Here is a 20826-nt window from a genome sequence, read left to right on the forward strand (position 1 = left end):
TTTCAAAAATGCTGACTGCCTTATTCACTCTCTTTTCTTTGTGGCAGCATCAAATCCTCTTGGAATATTTCAGTAGTGAAGTTCCTTCTGGAAAAGCTCAAGCAGGAGCTGATGACCAGTCCCCACAATTACACTGATAAAGAGCTGAAAGGTGAGAAACACCAAGTTCACTCCCATTTCATCCTTTCTCCCTGTTCCTGGTCAATGGAGAAGGGGAACAGTGGAGATGATTCAGGTGGTTTTGAAAATAGCAGATTAAAATTTTTTTTGCTTCTTCTTACCTACAGTATTCACAGGATTATCTCGAATTGCCTTTTTATTGCCCCACTCAGTCTGAACTGAAAATGGGGGAAGGAAAGGAACACCATCTAGGGTGTTAGGAAAAGAAGAGCAGAATCCAGGCCTGCCCTTGTGTTCCTAAGTATTAGGTCCTGGGCTTTCTGTTTTCCTTGGTATTATGTTATTTGTCTGTAGCTAACCCTGGGCATTAAGGATGATTCTATGGAAGATAGCCAAGGTCACAATTCAGTAGAGGACAAACTTGACACCTGTCTGAGTCAGGAAGGCTCCTAGGAGTCCTCACCGGCAGTGCTAATCAGAAAACAGACCAACCAAGGGACAAGAAACAACTTGCTTAAAGTCACCTGGCAAGCCAGCTACAGAACTAGCATGGGGTCGGAGGATCAGTCCACCCCAGTTCAGGGCATATGGATACCACCATATCCTATGTCTGGTCTGCTTGGCCCCACCCATGGGAATGCTAGATCCTCTGGCAGGCAGGCAACAGTCCCCAGGCTCATGGGTTCAAGCCTGAAGCCCTTGCCTGCAGCCTTTAGCCATCAGTGGGACCTTGAGACTCAGGCCTAGCTCTGTGGTTAATGACCGCAGTGGGGGAAACTGACCCCAGTTTCCAGGGGCTGTCATTGTGTATGCCAAATATTCACTTTGTCACTTATTCACCTGAGATAAGGTGAATAAGTGACAAAGCCACATTTTTACCAAAAAACAAACAAACAAACAAAACCCCACCTACCTCCACTGAAAAAGCACTTGTACTCCACTATCAGCAGAGTAGAATGAGAGTGAGTTTAACTGGGGCAGGGGGAAAGGAGTTACAAAAGCACTGGAGTTGTTTTTTCTAGTGGGAGATATGGGAGGAGTCAGAGTTAGAGACAGATGTGGGCAAGAAGAGCTAAACAAAGATGAGGTTTGAAAATAGTGGATTGATTTTTTTTTTTTTTTTTTGGCTGATGGGTGATTACTTTAAGGAAAACCCATTGTTTGAAGAGTGATTCTCACCCTCCCATCCAGTAGTGTTCTGGCCGAACAAAGGAGAATCACTGCTCTTTGCTTTCTGCCTTCTCCCTACCTGCCAGGAGCCTGTGTAGCCTACTTCCTTACTAAGAGGCGTGAGTACCGCAACTCCCTGAACCCCTTTAAAGGCCTAAAGGAAAAAGAGGAGAAGAAGCTTCGAAGTCGAAGATACCGGGTATGTTTCTAGGCCTTCCTTTCAAGATGCTAAACTTTAAACTGTAATAAGCTACAGTAGGAAGGGCCAGAGGTCATGGCATCTGAGAACAGAGTTGAGAGCCAGGAATGTAGGCAGAGAGAGGAGAACAGAGTGAGCTAGTTCCAAGATTTGACTTGGGGGCTGGGTTCTCTCAGGCACAGATTTTACAGAGACTTCTTCCTACCCAAGCCTTCTCCCCACACCTGATCCATAGTTTGTTTGTCTTCCTAATCTCTGTCCTTGGCTCCTACCATAGCTTTTTGCCAACCGATCCAGTATCATGAGACATTTTGGACCTGAGGACCAACGCCTGTGGAAGGACGTGACAGAGGAGCTGATGTCAGATGAGGAGGACAGTCTTAATGAGCCAGGTGTCTGGGTAGCCCGGCCTCCCCGTTTCCGGGCCCAGCGCCTCACAGAGCTCTGCTACCATCTGGATGCCAACTCGAAGCATGGCACTAAAGCCAACCGTGTGTATGGGCCTCCCTCAGACCGATTACCCTCTGCTGAGGCCCAGCTCCTTCCACCAGAACTTTATAATCCTAATTTTCAAGAAGAGGAAGATGAAGGAGGTGATGGAAATGGACCTGTCTCCCTGTCTTTTGACCAGTCCCACAAAACCTGCTGTCCCGATTTGAACTCATTCATTGAAATCAAGGTGGAAAAAGATGAGTGAAATCTATAATCAAGAGTAGCTGTGGCTTCTGCCACTCCCCATGTCCCAGAAACAGGTGGCTATGGGGCTTCCCAGAATAATGAGATGTCCTCTGCAGTCTGAGAAAGCAATTCTGTCTCCTTTCTTACAAAAAAGGAAGTGGAAGATGGCAGCTCTGGTAGAATAAAAGGACTTATGGGAAAGGGGGGAAACTCCCCCCATGGTGAATGGCAAGCCAGAAAATTCCTGAGCATAAACAGTGCCCCAGAAGAGCTTGGAATGAGAGGAGGAGGATAGATCTAAGAAACATGAGACCTTCTTGACATGCCCTGGTCTCTGAGGTTATTTTTGTTGTTATTTTTTTGGTTTCACTCAAAGCTCTAGGGAAGCAGCAGCTCTGGTTGCACCTTAGGCTTCCAGGGACTGCTGGTCTTGCTCTGCAGTGGGAGCAGCACAGGACCAGTCCAGGGTAACACTGCCACCCGGTGGGCAGTTTCAGTCATGGGCTTGATTCTTCTGAGCTGAACGGGGAGGGGCTCCATCCCTTTTTGGGATTTAGGATTTAGATGCAGTAGCTATATTGAATGATACAAAGCAGATTTTATTATTTGCACCTGATATGTGAGGGAGTAAGGCTTAAAGAATTCCCATGTCCCACTGGCACCTGCTCTCACTGTGTGACCAAACAGTATATAGGACTCTGTAGTTACTTCTTTGTCCTATCAGCCAAGGTGTATTTTGAGGAATGGGTGTGTGTGCACACGTGCACACGTGTGCACACACATGGTACACAAAATTTGTGCATTTTGAAAAGATTGAGAAGTAAAAATGGCTTTCTATTCAGTCATTCATATAACAAACTTTGCTTACTGGGTAGGTGTCAGTTACTGTGCTATAGATATACTATTAATCAAGGTAGATGCTGATCAGAGGTTTTATGATCTAGTCAAAAAGCTAGGCAGTTTAGTAGGCAGTGAAAAAATTGCGATAAGTGATAATTAGGGAGTGTAGGGTACACTGGCAGTATACAGCAGGGGTAGCTAACTTGCTCTGGTGGTCTGGAAGGGCTTCTGAGTGGTGTTTAAACTGATACTTGGAAGATGGGGAAGAGATAACCAGAAGGGAAGGGGAGACCAGGAGAGTGTTTCAAACACAGGGAACATCAGGCACTAGAGAGCGTAGACAAGGTAAATTCTACAATTCTATTGTAGAATAGTTGGGAGAGGACGATGCTGAAGAAGAGGCTGGAGAGGCAGAGAAACCTTGTAAAACATCTTGAATAGTTTAGACTTAAGTTTAAGGGCAGTAAGAAATGACTGAAAGGTTTTAAGGAGGAAAGTGGACTGATCCTTTCTGTGTTTTAGAAGAATCACTTGACCTCAGGTTATGAGATGGCCTGGAGGGAGAAGGCCTTGGCAGTGAGACTTCTGCAGTGGTTCAGGAGAGAAAAGATAGTGTCCTGACAGACATAGTGATGATGAAGGGCAGATTGGAGGGATATTTAGGAAGCAGAATTGATAGGACTTGGTGACAGGACTTAGTTGGATTTGAGGTTAAGGGAGGAGGACGTAAGGTTGATGTTCAGGTTTCTGGTTTAAGCAGCTAAGTGGTTAATGATGCCATTTACTCCGGGAATGCTGGAGGAGCCAGTTTCAGGAGACGGGGAAGGTGAGGTCAGTGTAAGGTGTTGTATGACTTTGAGACAATTAAGTAGAGATACTGGTAGGTGAAATTTTTAAATCCAAGAAAGTCAGGTTGGAGATATGGATTTGGCAGTCACCTGTATATACAGACCTTAATTAAAGTCTTGGAGATGGACGATATGTCCCGTGGAGCTCCTGGCTCCAGCTCATGCTGTGGACTCATTGCCCTGAGGTTGTGGGCACTGTTGGAGCATGCCCTCAGTGCACCCCTCTCCACCTTGTGTCTACTTCCTCTGATCCCTTGAAAACACAGGTTGTTGATCCCAACTGTGCTCATTGCTGCCACCAACTCCTGAATGGGCTTCCTTTAATAGCTTTTCAACCTCTCATAAGGTTTATTCTTCCATCCTCATCCCAATGGAGCAAAGCTTCCAAATATTAGAGGCTGTTGGGGATATTTTGGATGTAAATAATCAGAAGGAAGAATTCAGGTTCTCCTTCCCCATCTGGAAACAGGAAAGGAGGGAGAGCCCTATAGTTAATTCCAAAGATGTTGCTGGTAGCAAGTTCAGGATGCAATCTGATAGCTCCCCTCTATTACTAATGCTTTCAGTCCTCACTGCTTCCAGTCTGAGAGTAAACTCTCCTCTGGACCAGAGAAAAGCTGTAAGCCTGATCAGGGAAAGAAAGGCTGATTCCCGAGAGAGATGAGGTCAGGGAAACAATGCATGCAGCTAGGACAAAGAAGCCAAGTAGTTGGTGCCAAATTAAGTTCCCAAAAGATATTAACCTCCTTTCCTTCCCCATTCCCTAAGGCTACACTAAGATTATAAAAGGTGTTCAAAATGTTGAGACAAAAGTAGTATGTATGATTTGTTTGCATATAATTTTCATATTCGCTTACTATCTAAATACAAAGGACTCACTTTCTTTCTCCACTCTACTTCCTCCATCCCTTGCCCCCGGTGTGCTAGTCTGGGCAAAATCAATTGGCTGGTATTTAATTGGTTATGTTCAGCTTCAGTTGTGGTTTCTTCTTTTCCTTATTCTTGATCCTTCTAGTATGGCCAATGTCAGCCTCTCTTCCTTTTCTGCCCTGATCATTTTCACTTGCTATCTCCTTTAAATGACATTTATTCCTCTTAATACTTACTCTTCATCATCAATCCCCTGTAGGCCAACCAAAGAGGAGGCGTTCACTAGCCCTAAAACCAGACCTTCTTTCCCCACAGTCATCTGCAATATTTGCTAACAATCTCATTTCCCAACACCAGGGGGCTATGCCTCGATCTGTCTTAACCTTAAAGGTAGAGATTAATTCCAATCCTTTTCCTCCTTCTATGTAGATGCTCAAGTTCCCTGCCTCCCTACACAGAGTTCTGGGTTCAGAGAGTGGTGTCTTTTTATTTAAGTTTATTTATTTATCTTTCATTCTCCCTGGACTTACACACATTCGTCTTTTTCTTAGTCTATTCTTCCTTCGGTCTCTGCACCGCCCTCGATCCCCTTTGCTCCCTTTCCTTTCGCTACCTGTCTTGCACCACCTCTCTATGTGGGCTTCTTAGCCTTTCTGGACTCTTATGTAGGCATCTCTATACCTCTGTATGTATCTACCTTTCTGGTTTCTCCCTGTCTTCCTCTTAATGGACCCCTCCCTGTCTCGTTACTTCTGCATCAGTCTCTCTCCAGCTCTTCTAGTCCCCACGGTAGAAACAAAGTCGTGGTGTTTGCGCAGAACATGCCTCGCGTCGCCTCGTACACGACCGCCACATTCCACCGTGCCCCTCCGCGCATTCCAACTGTAGACAAAGAGTCCCAGCCTAACTTTTTCCTGTTCCAATTATTGAATGATGTAGCGGCAGCTGCCCAAACTTGCCCTCCTCTTCAGTTGGCGGATCTCCACCTCCAGGACAGTCAGTGCTAGCTCCCGCCGCTCGCGTCAGCGCAGCAGAGATCCCTGCGCAGACTCCCCTGTTCCCCTCGAACTCAGCGCTCCGCCCCTCCAGGAAAGTAGATCCGGCCAGGCAGACAAAAGTTTGGGAGAGAAGTCCCGTCCGTGCTGAGTGTGAGAGTGAGGGGGGCGGGGGCCGGGAAGAGCGGGGTGGCTGGGCGACTTGGTGCGTGAACAGAAAGACCGGCGGATCGGACAGCCGCGGCCATAGGCTTTTCTAGCCCTGCTTAGCCCCTGATGCCCGGGGGGACACAGCCCCTCTTGCTGGGGGATGCTGTGGGATTCCTGGCACCCGGCATCCGGGCCGCCCGCTAAATCCCGTGTGCCTACCCTGTGCCCGAGGGGAACCGGAGTCCGGCCGCAGGGAAAAAGAAGCGGTGGCCGAGACGCTGCAGGGTGCCTGTCGGGGAAGGGGCTGGAGGCCCTAGGCCCGAGGATATGGAGCGGTTAGGAGAGAAAGCCAGTCGCCTGCTGGAGAAGTTAAGACTCTCAGACTCAGGCAGCGCTAAATTCGGCCGCAGAAAGGGTGAATCTAGCCGGTCTGGGTCTGATGGGACCCCCGGACCGGGCAAGGGGCGACTGAGTGGGTCGGGGTTGCCTAGAAAATCAGGGCCCGGTGGAGGTTCTGGGGAACCTGGGGATGAGCCATTGGAGCCGGCCCGGGAGCAAGGCCCCCTGGACGCGGAGCGGAACCCGCGCACCTCCTTTGAGGCGCAGCGCTACGAGGGCTCCTTTCCCGGGGGTCCGCCTCCCACTCGGGCCTTGCCTCTACCTCAGTCCCTGACCCCAGACTTTCGGCTGGAGACCACGGCCCCAGCCCTAAGCCCCCGCTCCAGTTTCGCCAGTAGCTCAGCCAGCGATGCGAGTAAGCCGTCGAGTCCCCGAGGCAGCCTGCTGCTGGACGGGGCGGGGGCCGGAGGAGCCGGAGGTAGCCGACCCTGCAGCAATCGTACCAGCGGCATCAGCATGGGCTACGACCAACGCCACGGCAGCCCCCTGCCCGTCGGGCCGTGCCTGTTTGGCCCACCTCTGGCAGGGGCTCCGGCGGGCTATTCCTCTGGAGGGGTGCCCACGTCCGCTTACCCCGAGTTCCACGCTGCCCTGGACCGACTGTGCGCTCATCGGCCCCCGGGGTTTGGCTGCCAGGAAAGCCGCCACTCGTATCCCCCGGCCTTGGGCAGCCCTGGGGCTCTAGCCGGGGCTGGAGTGGGAGCGACAGGGCCCCTGGAGAGACGAGGGGTGCAACCCGGACGACACTCGGTGACCGGCTACGGGGACTGCGCTGCGGGCGCCGGATACCAGGACGAGCTAACAGCATTGCTGCGCCTGACGGCGGGCACAGGTGGACGTGAAGTCGGTGCCCGTGGGGAACCCATGGGGATTGAACCATCTGGTCTCGAGGAGCCTCCAGGTCCTTTCGTTCTGGAGCCCACCCGACCCCGAATGCGGGAGCCGGAGGCCAGAGAGGACTATTTCGGTGAGTGGTTAGGGAAAGGAAGGGACCCGTCACTGCATTTGGTTGCTCACTAACCCGACAGCCCTAATTGCCGACGCCGGGTGATCAGAGGCGGAGACGCGGGTTCTAGAAAAGAGGCTAGAGGGACTTCTTGCTGGGTTTCATATGGACTAGGGGCTCCTTATTCCTGCTGAATTCTAATCCCCCCCCCCATTATATCTTGAGTCCCAGTTCGCTACGCTTTAGAGTCTCGTTTTTTTGCCGAAGCAGGCCTCTTAGGGAGGGGGCCATGGGGCAGTGAGAGCATCCCTCCATCCTGCTCCCCCCTCGGTGGGGGTGCCCCTGCAGGCTTCTGTGTGCTGAGCCCCCACGCGGGCCCAGGCTCCGCCCGCAGGAATTCGGGGAATTCGCTGGGGGGAGGGGACAGGGCGGGCGCGCCGCGTGCGTGCCGGCTCCTGTCCCGAGGTTCCAGGTGCCCGCGGGCGGGGCCGGCTGTGCGGTGCAGGGCGGAGGGGTGGGGTGCGGCGGAAGGGAGGCGAGGGAGTGCTCCCTAGCACGCGCGGAGCTGTGGCCGCGGTTGGGGAAATGGAACATGGGAGGGGGGATGAAGCGCACTGGGTCGCAAAGTAGGGAGCCTGCTGTTGCCGGCCCCAGACCTGCTGGGTCGATGCTTGCAGGGCATTTAAGCGGAGAGCCGTTGGTGTCGGCTTCTATTTTTTCAGTCCGGAAGTAGGGGCAGAAAGCATGATCACTGGGACACCATCATCCCTGATGGATAACAACCCTGTGTAACTGCCAAAATAACGTGGTCTTAAATTCTGGCCATTACCTGCTCAGAATTCAGGCTCGAAGTAGCTTCTTACTTTTCTGCTGCTGTTAAGGAAGCTTGGTCATAGTCTCTCTCCCCTCATGTCTTTAAGTATAGATTGATTTTATGTTTCAGCTGTGGGAGGAGGTGGTGAATATTAGGGTCTTGAGCTCTTCTGGCCAAGACGTACAGGCAGCACTTCGCTATATAAAGAAATACTAATCTGATTGGGACAGGAAGAACAGAAAGAAGTAGAGGGCTCACCCCAGGGCTGTGGGCCTCTTCAGTTTTCTAAGCATCTCCTCATCTTTCTTCCCGTCCATGTTCTTACCCTGGACCCCCTGCTCTAGACCTCTATGGCTAGAAATGTGAGTAGGGAGAGAACCCCAGCCGGAGAGGGAAGGTTGAAGAGGAGGTACTGAGGCAGCAGGGCTGCAGGCTGGAGGGGCTTGCCTGGTTTAATCCAACCCCTTTCATTGTTTTCCCTCTACCTTTAGAGGGGAAAGCCCAAAACAGATGAAGCTTTGGTCAAGGGAGACAATGTAACAGGATCCTTTTTGCAGTTTTCTTTGGAGCCCCAGGAGAAATGGTCGTTTGATGGAAAGAAGTTTCTTTGGCTAAGCCATCAGAGCCAAAAGGAAAAAACTCAGAGAGGGTGCGATAAAATGGCAGGAAGAACCTAGGTGTGGATATCCTGAGTTAGAGGAAGTGAGGTGGACATGCCTGAGCAGTTTGCTCTTGTCTTCCCATAACACCCAAGTCTTTGCAAAGAAGTGACTTTGACTGTGCCCCTGGCATGGCAGTGTTGGGGCAGAGCTTCATTTCCACAGGGGAGACCACGTTTTGACCCCAGAGGTAGGGGCCTCTTCTCCCTGGAGATCATGTTGTAGATCACGCCTCTCCTCTGACAGAACCCCCAGCCTAACTGTACCCTCCTACTCCTGCCCTTAGTAGGGGCCCTCTTCCTTGGCTACAGCTTTGCCCAGCTGCCGGAGGGTGGGAGCAGGACAGGCCTGGGCCCATCAGTTGCTGCAGCTGCTGCACGGGCTCCCAAGCCCCTGGGCAAAGTCTGGGATGGGCCCCAACAGGCAAGGAGTGTGGCAGTGTGCCGAGGCGTAGAGGTGGGGTGGGGTGAGGCAGGCCCGTTGGGATCTGCTCCCCAAAGACAGGCCCTCACCCTCACTCATGGGCCTGGAATTGGGGAGTGGAGGGAGGGAAGAACACACCCAGGAAAGGCGGGTGCCAGAGCCAGATGTATGTATTTTAGGGGGGATGTTGGGGAAAAGCAGTTCAGCTCTGTCCCTCTCATGATAGATGACAGACATTAGGGGTTCTGCCACCCTTCCCCCTCTTCCCATGCAACCCCCTTGGGAACACATCCTGCATTCTCAGCAGCCACCTCCCTCCAGGAGTCATGCTCACATGGTGCCCTCTGCATGGGACTCACTGCTGAGCCAAATCCTTCCTTTTCCATTCTTGGAAGCCTGGAGGTTTGGAGCAGTGAGAAGTCATTCTGTAGCTAAATACCAGCTCATTTCATACATTGGGGAAACAGGTCCCAGAGAGTCTTTTTGGGCCTGGCCTGCTTTCTCTGGGGAGGTTTTTTTTTTTTTGAGTCTGCTGCTGGGCCTGTATGGACTGGCATCTCCAACTATTTGTCCCACCAGTGCAAGAGGGATTATACTTAGCCTCTTTAGCCTTTTCTCCCCAATAGAAAGTAAGCATTAGAAAGCAATAGAAAAGTCAAAGCATTATCTTTGACTTTACTCCAGTTTTCACAGTGTTGAGCACAATATTTTGCTAGGCACAAATAGATGCTCAGAAAATATCTGTTGATTAATCAGTGAATAAGAATGGATCTGCTCAGGCAAGACCTTGCTGCATTCCATTTCTCACTATCCAGTTTCCCCAGAAGGGAGCCCATCAAAGGGAGGCTCCGACTGGTGGTCCTCTGGCACAATTAGGAAAGAGCAGGAATTCCTGGTTTTGAGCAGGGCGGTGGGGTGAGGTATGTTGCTGACAACATTTCTCCCCTCAGGCACCTGTATCAAGTGCAACAAAGGCATCTATGGGCAAAGCAACGCCTGCCAGGCCCTGGACAGCCTCTACCACACCCAGTGCTTTGTCTGCTGCTCCTGTGGTGAGTGCTGCCCCCAGACCTGGACACCTGGACCGGGACCGAGGCCTCAAGCACTTCCCACACATACACAGTCACTAGTGCCATGGGAAGCAGGAGCAGAACTTGTGCCCCTTCGCTTGCTCTCAGAGCAGCTACGATTGCCCCACCTTCTCTCTTGCTTCCCTTTTCTGTCTCTACCTGGTTCTCCCACCCCCATTTTGGGTCTGCTTTCTGAAATAAGTCTTCCCTCTTTTCAGACTCTTTCCTCCCCTCTGTTCCTTCCTCTTCTGCCTTCCTACGTGCCCGGCCTGGACTCCCACCTCTCCTTAGTGGGGTTTGGACTTGGGCAGCCCAGTTGCCTGGGGCGACAGTGAAAGATTGGAATGTGGGAAGGGTGGGGGGGGGCGCTGGGGGGAGTGGGGGACTGTGGGGGGCAGCGAGGGGGGTTTTCTCTTGGCTGGTCAGAGTTCAGCCACCTCGCTAGAGTGCAGGCCACCGGGCCATGCCAAGCTGATGACATCACGCTCCAGGAATGCCTGCTGTTAACTCAGGAGGCCCGAGGCAGGGGGAGGGGACCTGCTCCCAGTGGCCCTAACGCCCCAGCCCTTCTCTCACGTCCCTCATTACCTCCTCCCCACTGCTTACCCACTCTGATTCCTTTGCTAAACCCTTAATCTCCTATCTCTGCCTGTCTGACTCCAGTGCTCAGCTTTTCTCTCACCCTCCACCCCCACCCACCAGCCTCTGCCTGGTTCTTTTTAGGTTCATCTATCTGTCTGTCCTTCTGTTTATAGGGCCTCTTCCAGGTATCTCTCTCCCTCTCTACTCCCCTGTGTCTCATAAGTTTCTAAGTCAGCTTTTCTAACCACTGGGCAGAGCTGGGAGTGGAGATTTTGATGAGAAGAGGGCAGAGGTGGGAGAAAGACCCATTCTCCCCCCTGGTCTCACTCCTCCCCATTCCTGACAATGTAGGTGCCCTGGTGTAGTGCCTAGGTGTTGGTTACCTGGGAAATGGTCCTGCCTTTTCTGCTCATAGAAGATCCTGAGCTGCCTCTGACCCTGGAACCTCTTAGTCCCTCTATGCTTGGGGAAGCAGCCTAGTGCAGCAGGAAAGGCAACCAACTTTGCTCCCATACAAAGCACTTTGTCCTCAGCAGTAACTCCAATAAGTCCTGACCTCTGTAGAGCCTGTCCCTGGAGGGCGACAGATCAGGCTTGCAGAGCAGGATAGCTATGCCTAGGCAGAGGCTCTGCTCCTAGTTGTGAGGTCCCAGAGGGCAAGGCCTATGGCAGAGTGATTGTGATCATCTCTCTGTACATTGTACTCCACCTTCTTCACAGCTCCTTTAACCATGTACTCAGCCTGTGGTTGGCTTTGCTTTCCCAAGTGGCTCCTTGTGCACCGGGTGCTGGAGAGGAAGGCAGGAGCTAGAGGAGCAGTGAGCAGAGAAGAGGGGAGACTGGCAAAAATGAGGCTAAAGCAGATTGGAATTGCATCAGATGGGTTTTTTGTGTGTGGGGGCAGAGAGGGCAGACAGCAGTTGGGAGGATTTAAATACATCACACAACACTGGAGAGCACCCTGTTCCTGGATACCAGGATAGGCTCCAGCCCCTTCTCTGCTGCTTCTAGGGAGAACTTTGCGCTGCAAGGCTTTCTACAGCGTCAATGGCTCTGTGTACTGTGAGGAAGATTATCTGGTGAGTGAGAGGGATCCCCTCCCTGGGCTTAGCATTGACTCCCACACTGGCACCTTCATTTTTATAGCCCATTAAGATTCCAACCATCAGGTCAATCTCAGCTTGTAACATCCTCCCTTGGTCTCTAGTTTTCAGGGTTTCAGGAGGCAGCTGAGAAGTGCTGTGTCTGTGGTCATTTGATTTTGGAGAAGGTAAGCAAAACATTTTCAGCAGAGACTCTGTAGGGTTGAGGGGTAGAGTCAGGGACTAAAGGAGTAATGGGAAAAGGCGGGGCAGCACGCTCCACCAGAGTCACTTTCATCCATTCTTCCCCAGAGCAGCTGTTTACAGTGGCTTCTCTCTGCCTCTGAGATCAAGTCTGGACTCCTAATCCTGCTGTCCCTAGTCCTGTGTGATCTGACCTCTCCTTAATTCTGCAGGCACAGTCTGGCCCTCCAGCTGAGCTAGGAATATGGGGTTCCGGGTCTTAATCTCCTTTCTGCTACTGGCTAGAATCAGTTGGGACTCAGTTTTCTTTTCTGTAAGAGTGATTGAATTGGACCAGTGGTGCTCAGCCCTGGCAGCCTAGCAGATCACCTGAGAAGGTGTAAAGAAAAATATTGGTGCCTGGATCATCAGCAGAGCCTGTGGTGAACACACCTGGATAATATTTCTGGGGTGGGATCCAGGCTCTGGTGGTTTTTAAAAGCTCCCTGGATGATTCTGTTATGCAGCTAGGGCTGAGACCCACTAGGCTGGGTCCTCTCTAAAACCTCCAGGGTTTCTGCCTCCCCTTTAAGACTCCTTGGTTGCCTCAGATGTCATAGCATTGTTCTGGGAGGATAGCAGGGGGTCGGGTGAGTTTTGTGGGAGCAACAGGGAACATCATGGGTAGCTGGGGAGCTGGGACTGGAGGGAGACTGATTCTCTTCCCACTCCATGGGCCAGATCCTACAGGCAATGGGGAAGTCCTATCACCCAGGCTGCTTCCGATGCATCGTGTGCAACAAGTGCTTGGATGGCATCCCCTTTACTGTGGACTTCTCCAACCAGGTGTACTGTGTTACCGACTACCACAAGTGAGTCCACCCCTTGGGGTATGGTGTGGAACAGGGCTCAGGGACTTCTGAATCTCAGCTCATCTCCACCCTCTCTCTTTCAGAAATTATGCTCCTAAATGTGCGGCCTGTGGCCAACCCATCCTCCCCTCAGAGGTCAGTATGTCTGGGTTCTGCAGGGCCACCAGTGCTGCTGCCTCTGGGGAAGGGATGGGGACATGCTGCCTGGCCTCCCTCGGGATACAGTGGGGCTGAGGAATGTACTCTGTGAAGATTCCCGTGTGACTCTGCTCTCAGGGTCACTATCCTGACCCTAACATCCGTGCCTGGACATGTCTGGCAGCCTCACTGGGCCTGGGCTCTGTCTCTTCTCTCCCAGTCCGAAGGAAGAGACTTTCTTTGAGGTCAAGGTCACCAGATCCCAGATGTAGGGGCTGGAAAAAGGTGGGAAGAACCCTCAGGGCTGGTAGGAAGGGGTTAGAAATGATTTATGCTGGGTGTGCTAAGGGCATGCCTCGCCCAATGAGGAACCAGACCCTATTGGATCTCCTTGTCCTCAGCTTACCCTACCCCTTTCCCTTCCTTTTACTTCTATAGTTGGGAGAGGTACGGAAGGCCAAGCCCCCTGAGGCCAAAAAAGGGAGGGGGAAGTTTTAGTAGGACTTGCATGTGCCACCTGAAAGCTACAGAGGGTTGCAGAGAGGCTCTGGAGACCTTTTTATGGTCTTCCAATTGGGGGGGGGGGCGGTACGGGGGAGGGTGGAGTTGGGGTTGTCATACTGCTCTCATCCCCGTGGGGGTCTGCATTATTTCAGGGCTGTGAGGACATTGTGAGGGTGATATCCATGGACCGCGATTATCACTTTGAGTGCTATCACTGTGAGGTGAGTGTTGGGGGCCAGAGCTCCTGGGGGAGAATTGGTATTGGTTACCCATGAAGTCAAGTCATCTAGGACTTGAGTGTAGGAGAGTATAGAGCATGGAACACTAGGAAGGTGCTCTGACCTCTCCAGTCTCTTTCTCATCCTCCAGTCAGTCTGTCTGGTCCTAGTTGTTTAGTCCTTTCTGAATCTGGCTTCTCCGAAGTCAAGACTCCTAAAACTATATAGGGCTCCTGGTATCCTCTGGAAATGGAGCCTTATTATTTCTACTATAACAGCGACACCTGGTGTCCAGCTGAGGTATTTGCTCTGGTTTCTATTCTGGGAGTCTGTTCCTACTCACCCTTTTTCTCCTAGTCATTAGAAGTCTGGTGTTGAGCATGGCAGACTTCCAAGGTGCCTGAGCTGAGGTCAACTAGATGTCCTCTTTCCCTAGGACTGCCGGATGCAGCTGAGTGATGAGGAAGGCTGCTGCTGCTTCCCTCTGGATGGGCACTTGCTCTGCCACAGCTGTCACATGCAGCGACTCAATGCTCGACAGCTCCCTGCCAACTATATCTGAGCTGCAGTCACTGCTGCTGCCATCACCACCGTTGACAAATTCCTCTGGCCAGTGGACCCCCCTGAGGCCATATGAGGCAAAGGATGTACTTTGCAGGCCTGGCAGAAGAGTCCCTTGGGGAGGGCCCCAAGGGCCAGAGACCCAAAGATCATGACATTCCAAATGGATTGTGGAGGAGGAACCTTCCAGTTACCATTGTTGGGGTGACTGACCTTCTTTCCACATGTGCAACCTATGCTGTACCATATACTTAGGCACACACAGGCAGGTTCCAGTGTACTCTAAAGGTCTGATTCTAGTCTGATCTTCAGTGTACATCTGTGCATAAATCAAGCAGTGTTCTGGTTCTGGATTATAGGAAGAAAGGACATCATGGGAGCTCCTGACTGTTTTGTGCCCCACACGTGGGGTCAGATGTGGAATCAGCCAGGTTCTTACCACACCACAGTATCTTATTTCTGTATCTACATGAAAGGGCCTTGTTAATGAGTTATTTCTTGGCCACCTTCTCTCCAGGGACTAAGCTGCCCACCTCTCTGTTGGGAATGGAGACCAGCTCCAGGTGGGCCTGCTGCCTGTGTTGCCTGTTTCTCAGGGACTCACGTGGGCCTGGGGTGCCTGTTCTTGGTTCCTCTTCTCAGCTGGGGGAGGAGGTAATGAGTGGGTCTCTGGGTGTGAGGTTGCTGGGGGAGATGTTTAGGAAGCTTCAGGCTATCCACGCTCCCTAGGTGTAAGTGCACTGAGCCCTTCCCCCAGTATATGCACCCGTGGGCATATTCTCCCACACGCCTACTCACTTCCCTTCTTCTCAGGTCGCTCTTACACTTGGTTGCCCAGCAGTAGCTCACTGCTCCAGAGCTGCCACCGTTCAGAGGGATCCAGGGTTGTACCTACTGCCATTCCCAAACTCGGGGGTTCTGGGGAGCCAGGGGGCCCAAACGCTTTGACTTGGTTCTAGTCAATTTGGGGGAAATTGGTTCACCTAGAGCTACATCTCTTAAAATCAATTCATTGAAAACCTGTGTGTTTAAATTTTCAACCACTTTTGCCAAAAGTTCAAATCCCTTTTGGGTTGTTTGTTTGTTTAGCCTTTTAGGTGTTCTATTCTTTTTTGTCATGCTTTGAGTCTTTCAAAGGTTTATATCTCTTCATCCAAGAGTACTGAATTATCAGCAACATCAATTTATCAAATTTGCAGCAATATGTAAATGATAAAATTGCTTCTTGCTACCTTTATGGGTATCTGTCTCTATGTTACCTACTTTTCAAACACTTTTTTAAAAAAGCTTCAAGTTTCTAGTAATAAATATAATTGGTACAGACATTTTGTGTATCATTTTCTGTGTTTCTTAATCCAATATTCCTTTACAAATTAGATACCTTGAAAAATGTAACAAAGCTCAATATGATTTTATGCTTTGGTCTAACTTCCATATCCATGCTGTTAAAATGCCAATATATTCTAAACAAATGAACAGGCATGTGGCATATTCAGATGACTCACAATTCAAGGTTATAAGACAACGGTAATGTAAAGGGGAGGGGTGAATCTGCTAAGTCCTGTTGAGAATGCTGCAGATTTGATAAATATTTTAGACTAATTGTCTAGATAAATTGGTTTTAGGCAAATTAATCTGATAATTAATCTTGACTCTTTAGTCTTCATTCTTGGTCACTTAGAATGTCATAATGGAAATAATGACTCCTGAGACTAGAAACTCCACATTTAAGCCCTGGCTGGGTGGCTCAGTTGGGTAGAGCATCATCCTGATAGACCAAGGATGCACATTCAGTCCCCAGTCAGGGCACATACTACTACAGGCGAGCTGTGAATGCATAAATATGTGGAACAACAAAACCCGTGTTTCTCTCTAAAATAAAAAAATTACACATTTAGGGGTTATTCTAAGATGACTATGCCAGCCATCCTGGGAATTGCATAGAAGAGGCCTCAGTGAGAAAATGAGTGAGAGTAGGAGTTCAGGTTCATACCAGAGGGGCAAATGCACTTCAGAGGAATAAATGTGCTGATACTAGACCACTTGTTCTATAGCTGGAGTTACTTAAAACTATTATTTTTTAAAATGTTTTATTTATCTTTACAGGGGAAGGGAAGGAGAGAGGAGAGAAATATCAATGTGTGGTTGCCTCTCATGCATCCCCTGCTGGGAACTGGCCTGCAACCCAGGCATGTGCCCTGCCTGGGAATAGAACCGCAATCCTTTGGTTCACAGGCCTGTGCTCAAACCACTGAGCTACACCAGCCAGGGCAAAAACTATTATTATTAGATTCTGTGACTGGGAAATTTTCTCAGCAGGGTGCTCCAGGCCTGGGAGATCCATAGAAGCATGTGTAACTATATCCATCCCTTCAGTATTTTCTTTACTCTTGGGGTCTTGTCTACTCTGTCATTCTGACCCTTTGTTTCTTACTCTGATTTTGACCTCCATCTGCTGCTGACTGGCTGATTCTTTTCTTGGTCTGTGCTCACCAAGGCTATTCTTGCCACTGTGGCTACTTTCATTCTTGAGGAAAAACAGTGCTAACATCTGATGAGGACAGACAGACCCAGGGAAGGCAGGCCATGGTGGAATCACAGCCCCAGCTACCTTCACCACTGACAGGCTCTTCTTCCTACTCACTGGGAGATAGCTCATCCTTAATAGTTGTATTTCATGTTTACAGTTGATAGTGAAAAATTAATAAGGTATTGCCAAGGATACAGCAACAGGTAGATCGTGTTTGGCAACTCTCCACCAGATTGCCATCAACAGCCACTAGGCCTGAGATGGGGTAGGGGAGAAAATGGAAGAATTATGGATTTGTTGTGTGTCTTTTTTACACTAGAGTCACAGGACAAGAATTGGGCTTTTACAGATAACTTTGGCTATTTGCTCTGACTAGTCCCATTTGTTGAAGCCCTGAATGTGGTTTATCAAGAATAAGGCTGGGCCCTGGCCGAGTGGCTCAGTTGATTGGAGCATTGTCCGGTACACCAAAGGTTGCGGGTCTGATTTCAGGTCAGGGCTCATACCTGGGTCAGGGCACATACCTAGGCTGCAGGTTGGATCGCTAGTTGAGGTGCATATGGGTAGCAGCCAATCAATGTTTCTCACATCAATATTTCTCTCTTTTCTCTCAGACCTCTGAAATCAATAAACATATCCTCAAGTGGGGATTTTTTTTTAAAGTTCCTTAAAAACTAAGACTGGTGGTGGCTCTCTGCCTTACTCATTAGAGATGTTTCCCCTTTCCCTACCCAGAGCTCTCAAAGCCAGGAAATGGTGAGACTCCATTCATTGTCAGGCTAGAGACTGTCCTCAGCCACGGAGGAGGACAGTGTTTTTCTATTTTGTTTGTTCATTTATTTTGTACTTTAGATTCCATGTATAAGTGAAATCATATGGTATTTGTCTTTCTCTATCAGACTTATTTCTAGGGAAAGAGCTAATTCCAGGCACATAAAGCCAGTTGGAAGAGGTCCTTGAGATTGTACCTTTCTTTGCAGAAGGGAATAAAAAGAGGAAGGAGACAATAGAACTGAAATAAAAGCGTTTGGAAAAACAAGCGAGCTAAAGCATTTTTACTTCATTTTGTTTTTTAGAAAGACCCATACCTCAGAGCTGGCCTGGGGTCATTCAGAGCCCCCACAGTGAGGCTCCACAACACGGACAAAGGTCCAACCAGTCTCAGCCCTTTACGTCCTCTCCTCCCTTGCAGCAAGAGGACCTAAGACTGGGCCTCCGCTATGACAGTTGCTGGTACAGGGCTCTTGAAACAGCCACACTTGGCTCTAGTTGTAAACAACTAAGGTTTGGCTTTGGAAATATGAGCAAACTTACTGGGATGTGTAGATTAGACCAGTCTGACTGTGATGGGAGGAGAGTCACCAGAGGCAAAGTCTATGCCTGTGGGTATTATTTCACGTAGGCTTAGAAAGGACACTGCTGATTGTGAAGGGAGCCAAGGTGCTGCCAAGCAGGGCGCAGTGGGTGGGGAGGAATATACCAGAAGGTACTGCTTATGTATGTATCCCAGAGACTTAGAGCCAAGCCAGCTGTGACTTTAGAGAGAACCCAGTCACCTCATTTTACTGAATGAAGAAATAGAAACTCTGAGTGACGACACTTTTGAAGACCAATAGAAAGCCTATTTTCCCTCTCTCCTCCCACTCCATCACAGGCATTCCCACAGAAAAGGTAAACTGGAAGTGTGATGAGCACTTCATTATGATACACATTTAGGGAAAGTTTAGTAGGAAAGCCAGGGAACACAAAAAACAGTGATGAAAACATTTGGTTTTTATTAGTGTTTTTTTGTTGTTGTTAATTAGAATTAGCAGTAGCCAAAATAACTTTAAAAGCACATTAGTCGAAGCAAAGGAAATATACTGCAGGAGAGTCCCTGCCTTTGAGAAGGTCACAGTCTAGCCAGGGAGACAAATACATAAAATGCCTTCAGAAGGTTACAAGCAACATGTCCACAAGTGCAAAGTAATTGAGTGTTACAAACAAAAGACCTAATACTGCAGGGTACAGATGACAGGGGTGAGATTTTGTCTGGCTTGGATCATAGATCAGAGAGTGGAGGCTCATAGGCTAAATCCTGCCGCCAAATGCATTAAGTTTGGCCCACTGGCAGTTGTTTTTTATAAAATTAATTTGAACCCTAGTTGAGAGGAAAATGCCAGCTAATAAATAAAGAATGATAGAATTTGACAAACAGCATTTTGTGAACTTAACAAAATTATTGATCTGGCAAAGATTATTAATTGATGTTAAAACCATAGGTGAAATAGTTGGTAGACAACTGAATATTCAATAGTGTGACACTATCAGGTTAGTCTCGAGACCAGAAGAGTAATAGTGTTGGAGGGATCAGACTGTTATCGCTTGTTTCCTAGAATGGGTCTTAGTATCACTAACCAGTAGACCAATTCCAGTGGGAGGCAAATACATAACCCAACCCAGTATATATTCTAGCTACTTCCCACCCCCCAAAAGAATTATTAGGTGTAACTTGCAGTTTACAGGAAATGCTGGGGATAGAGAACAAACTAAAGGACACTGGGAGATAGCAACTAGACAAATCCACATGGTGAGGCATTCTGTAGGACACTGGGCCAGCTCTCTTCAGCAAGTCAGTTTGATTTTTTAAAGTCAAAACTACTAGATTAGAGATACTTAAGGTATATACCATATTTTCTAGACCATAAGATGTGCCTAGGTTTTAGAGGAGGAAAATGGGGAAAAATTATGAAGCAAAAAATGTGGTAAAATATTTAATAATCTAAGTAACATAATATTTCACCAATGTAAATGCAAACAGAACTCAACAGCAGCATTAACAACCATTATTCCTCCCAAATTTGGGGGAGAGTGCATCTTATAGTCCGAAAAATACATTAATAACAATATAATGCATGGTCCTGAATTTCATATTAAATAATTTGCTATAAAAGATAATTGGGGCTAATTGGAAAATTTTTAACAGATGAGATCAGATGAGGTGCAAATTATTAAGACTTCTGATCAAGATGGTGGCATATGTAAACATGGCTTGCCATCTTGCACAATCACATCAAAATTTCAACTAAATTATAGAACAACAGTCACTCAGAATTAGCAGAAATCAGTGAAATGAAAGTCTGACAACTACTGAATTAATGAAACCACACCCGTCCAGACTGGTAGAAGGTGTGGAGATGGGGGACAGGCTGGTCCCACATGCAGGTGTGCTGGGTAGAAATTCAGGAGGGATATCTTGGGAACGAGGAGGCCCAGCCCCACACCAGTCCTCCCAGCCCAGGGTACCAGTGCCAGGAAAATAAGTCTCCATAACTTCTGGTTGCAAAAACCATCAGGGATTGAGTCAGTGAAAGAAACTTCTGGAGTCCCAAGCAGTTCCTCTTAAAGAAACTATTCAGACTCATTCCCTCCAAGCTCCAGCGCCAGGATCTTGAAAGTCACCAGTGGCATATAGAGAGAAACTGAAGTGTCTGGCCTCAAGGCAAGAGCTGGGGACAGCTTTCTCCCAGACAGGTAGGTGGGCAGAGCCACAGAGCCGGCAGGTGGGTGCCACATCTGAGACTCCATCAACCCAGGAAGAACAGAGACTATTCATGGATACAAAGAGCTTTTTGGTGGTTGCCAAATAGGAGGGGGATGGAGAGGAATGGGTGAAGAGGTGAGGGGGTTAAGAAGTACAAATTAGTAGCTGCAGAATAGCCATAGGATGTAAAGTACAGTATAGGAAATGGAGTAGCCACAGAACTTATACTCGTGACCCATGGACATGAACAATGGTGTGGGGCTTGCCTGAGGGAGTAGCAGGGGGTGGAGTGAAGGGAGGCAAAGGGGGAAAAATTGGGAAAACTCTAGTAGCATAATCAATAAAATAAATATAATTTAAAAAAGAAAGGTCAAAATCATTAACAAACACTAGTTCCAAAACCATATATTAGAGGGTAATCATATTTTATTTTTATAATGTCTGTGTATTTA

The 20826-nt window shown here is 49.0% G+C and overlaps 2 protein-coding genes across 3 annotated transcripts in view; both read left to right on the forward strand.

Annotated features, from left to right (window-relative positions):
- Window positions 1-2493, forward strand: part of CUNH14orf93 (chromosome unknown C14orf93 homolog) — a 20177-nt gene extending 17684 nt beyond the window's left edge. For both annotated transcript variants that reach the window (XM_037037701.1, XM_037037702.1), the window contains 3 exons: window positions 48-151; window positions 1377-1489; window positions 1767-2493. In XM_037037701.1, coding sequence (XP_036893596.1) covers window positions 48-151; window positions 1377-1489; window positions 1767-2186 — 637 coding nt within the window. In that variant the 3' untranslated portion in view covers window positions 2187-2493. The remainder of the gene's footprint in view (window positions 1-47; window positions 152-1376; window positions 1490-1766) is intronic.
- The window catches only part of AJUBA (ajuba LIM protein), an 18468-nt gene extending 2822 nt beyond the window's left edge, over window positions 1-15646 (forward strand). Inside the window, exons 2-9 of the mRNA XM_037037700.1 lie at window positions 5942-7236; window positions 10062-10163; window positions 11775-11842; window positions 11971-12033; window positions 12770-12900; window positions 12984-13035; window positions 13695-13763; window positions 14197-15646. Of these exons, the coding sequence (XP_036893595.1) occupies window positions 6198-7236; window positions 10062-10163; window positions 11775-11842; window positions 11971-12033; window positions 12770-12900; window positions 12984-13035; window positions 13695-13763; window positions 14197-14322 (1650 nt within the window). The 5' untranslated portion in view covers window positions 5942-6197 and the 3' untranslated portion in view covers window positions 14323-15646. The remainder of the gene's footprint in view (window positions 1-5941; window positions 7237-10061; window positions 10164-11774; window positions 11843-11970; window positions 12034-12769; window positions 12901-12983; window positions 13036-13694; window positions 13764-14196) is intronic.
- Window positions 15647-20826: the final 5180 nt, after the last annotated feature.

Source organism: Sturnira hondurensis, unplaced genomic scaffold, assembly GCF_014824575.4.
Source record: "Sturnira hondurensis isolate 20B ecotype Veracruz unplaced genomic scaffold, ASM1482457v3 Scaffold0023357, whole genome shotgun sequence".
Taxonomy (NCBI): Eukaryota; Metazoa; Chordata; class Mammalia; order Chiroptera; family Phyllostomidae; genus Sturnira; species Sturnira hondurensis.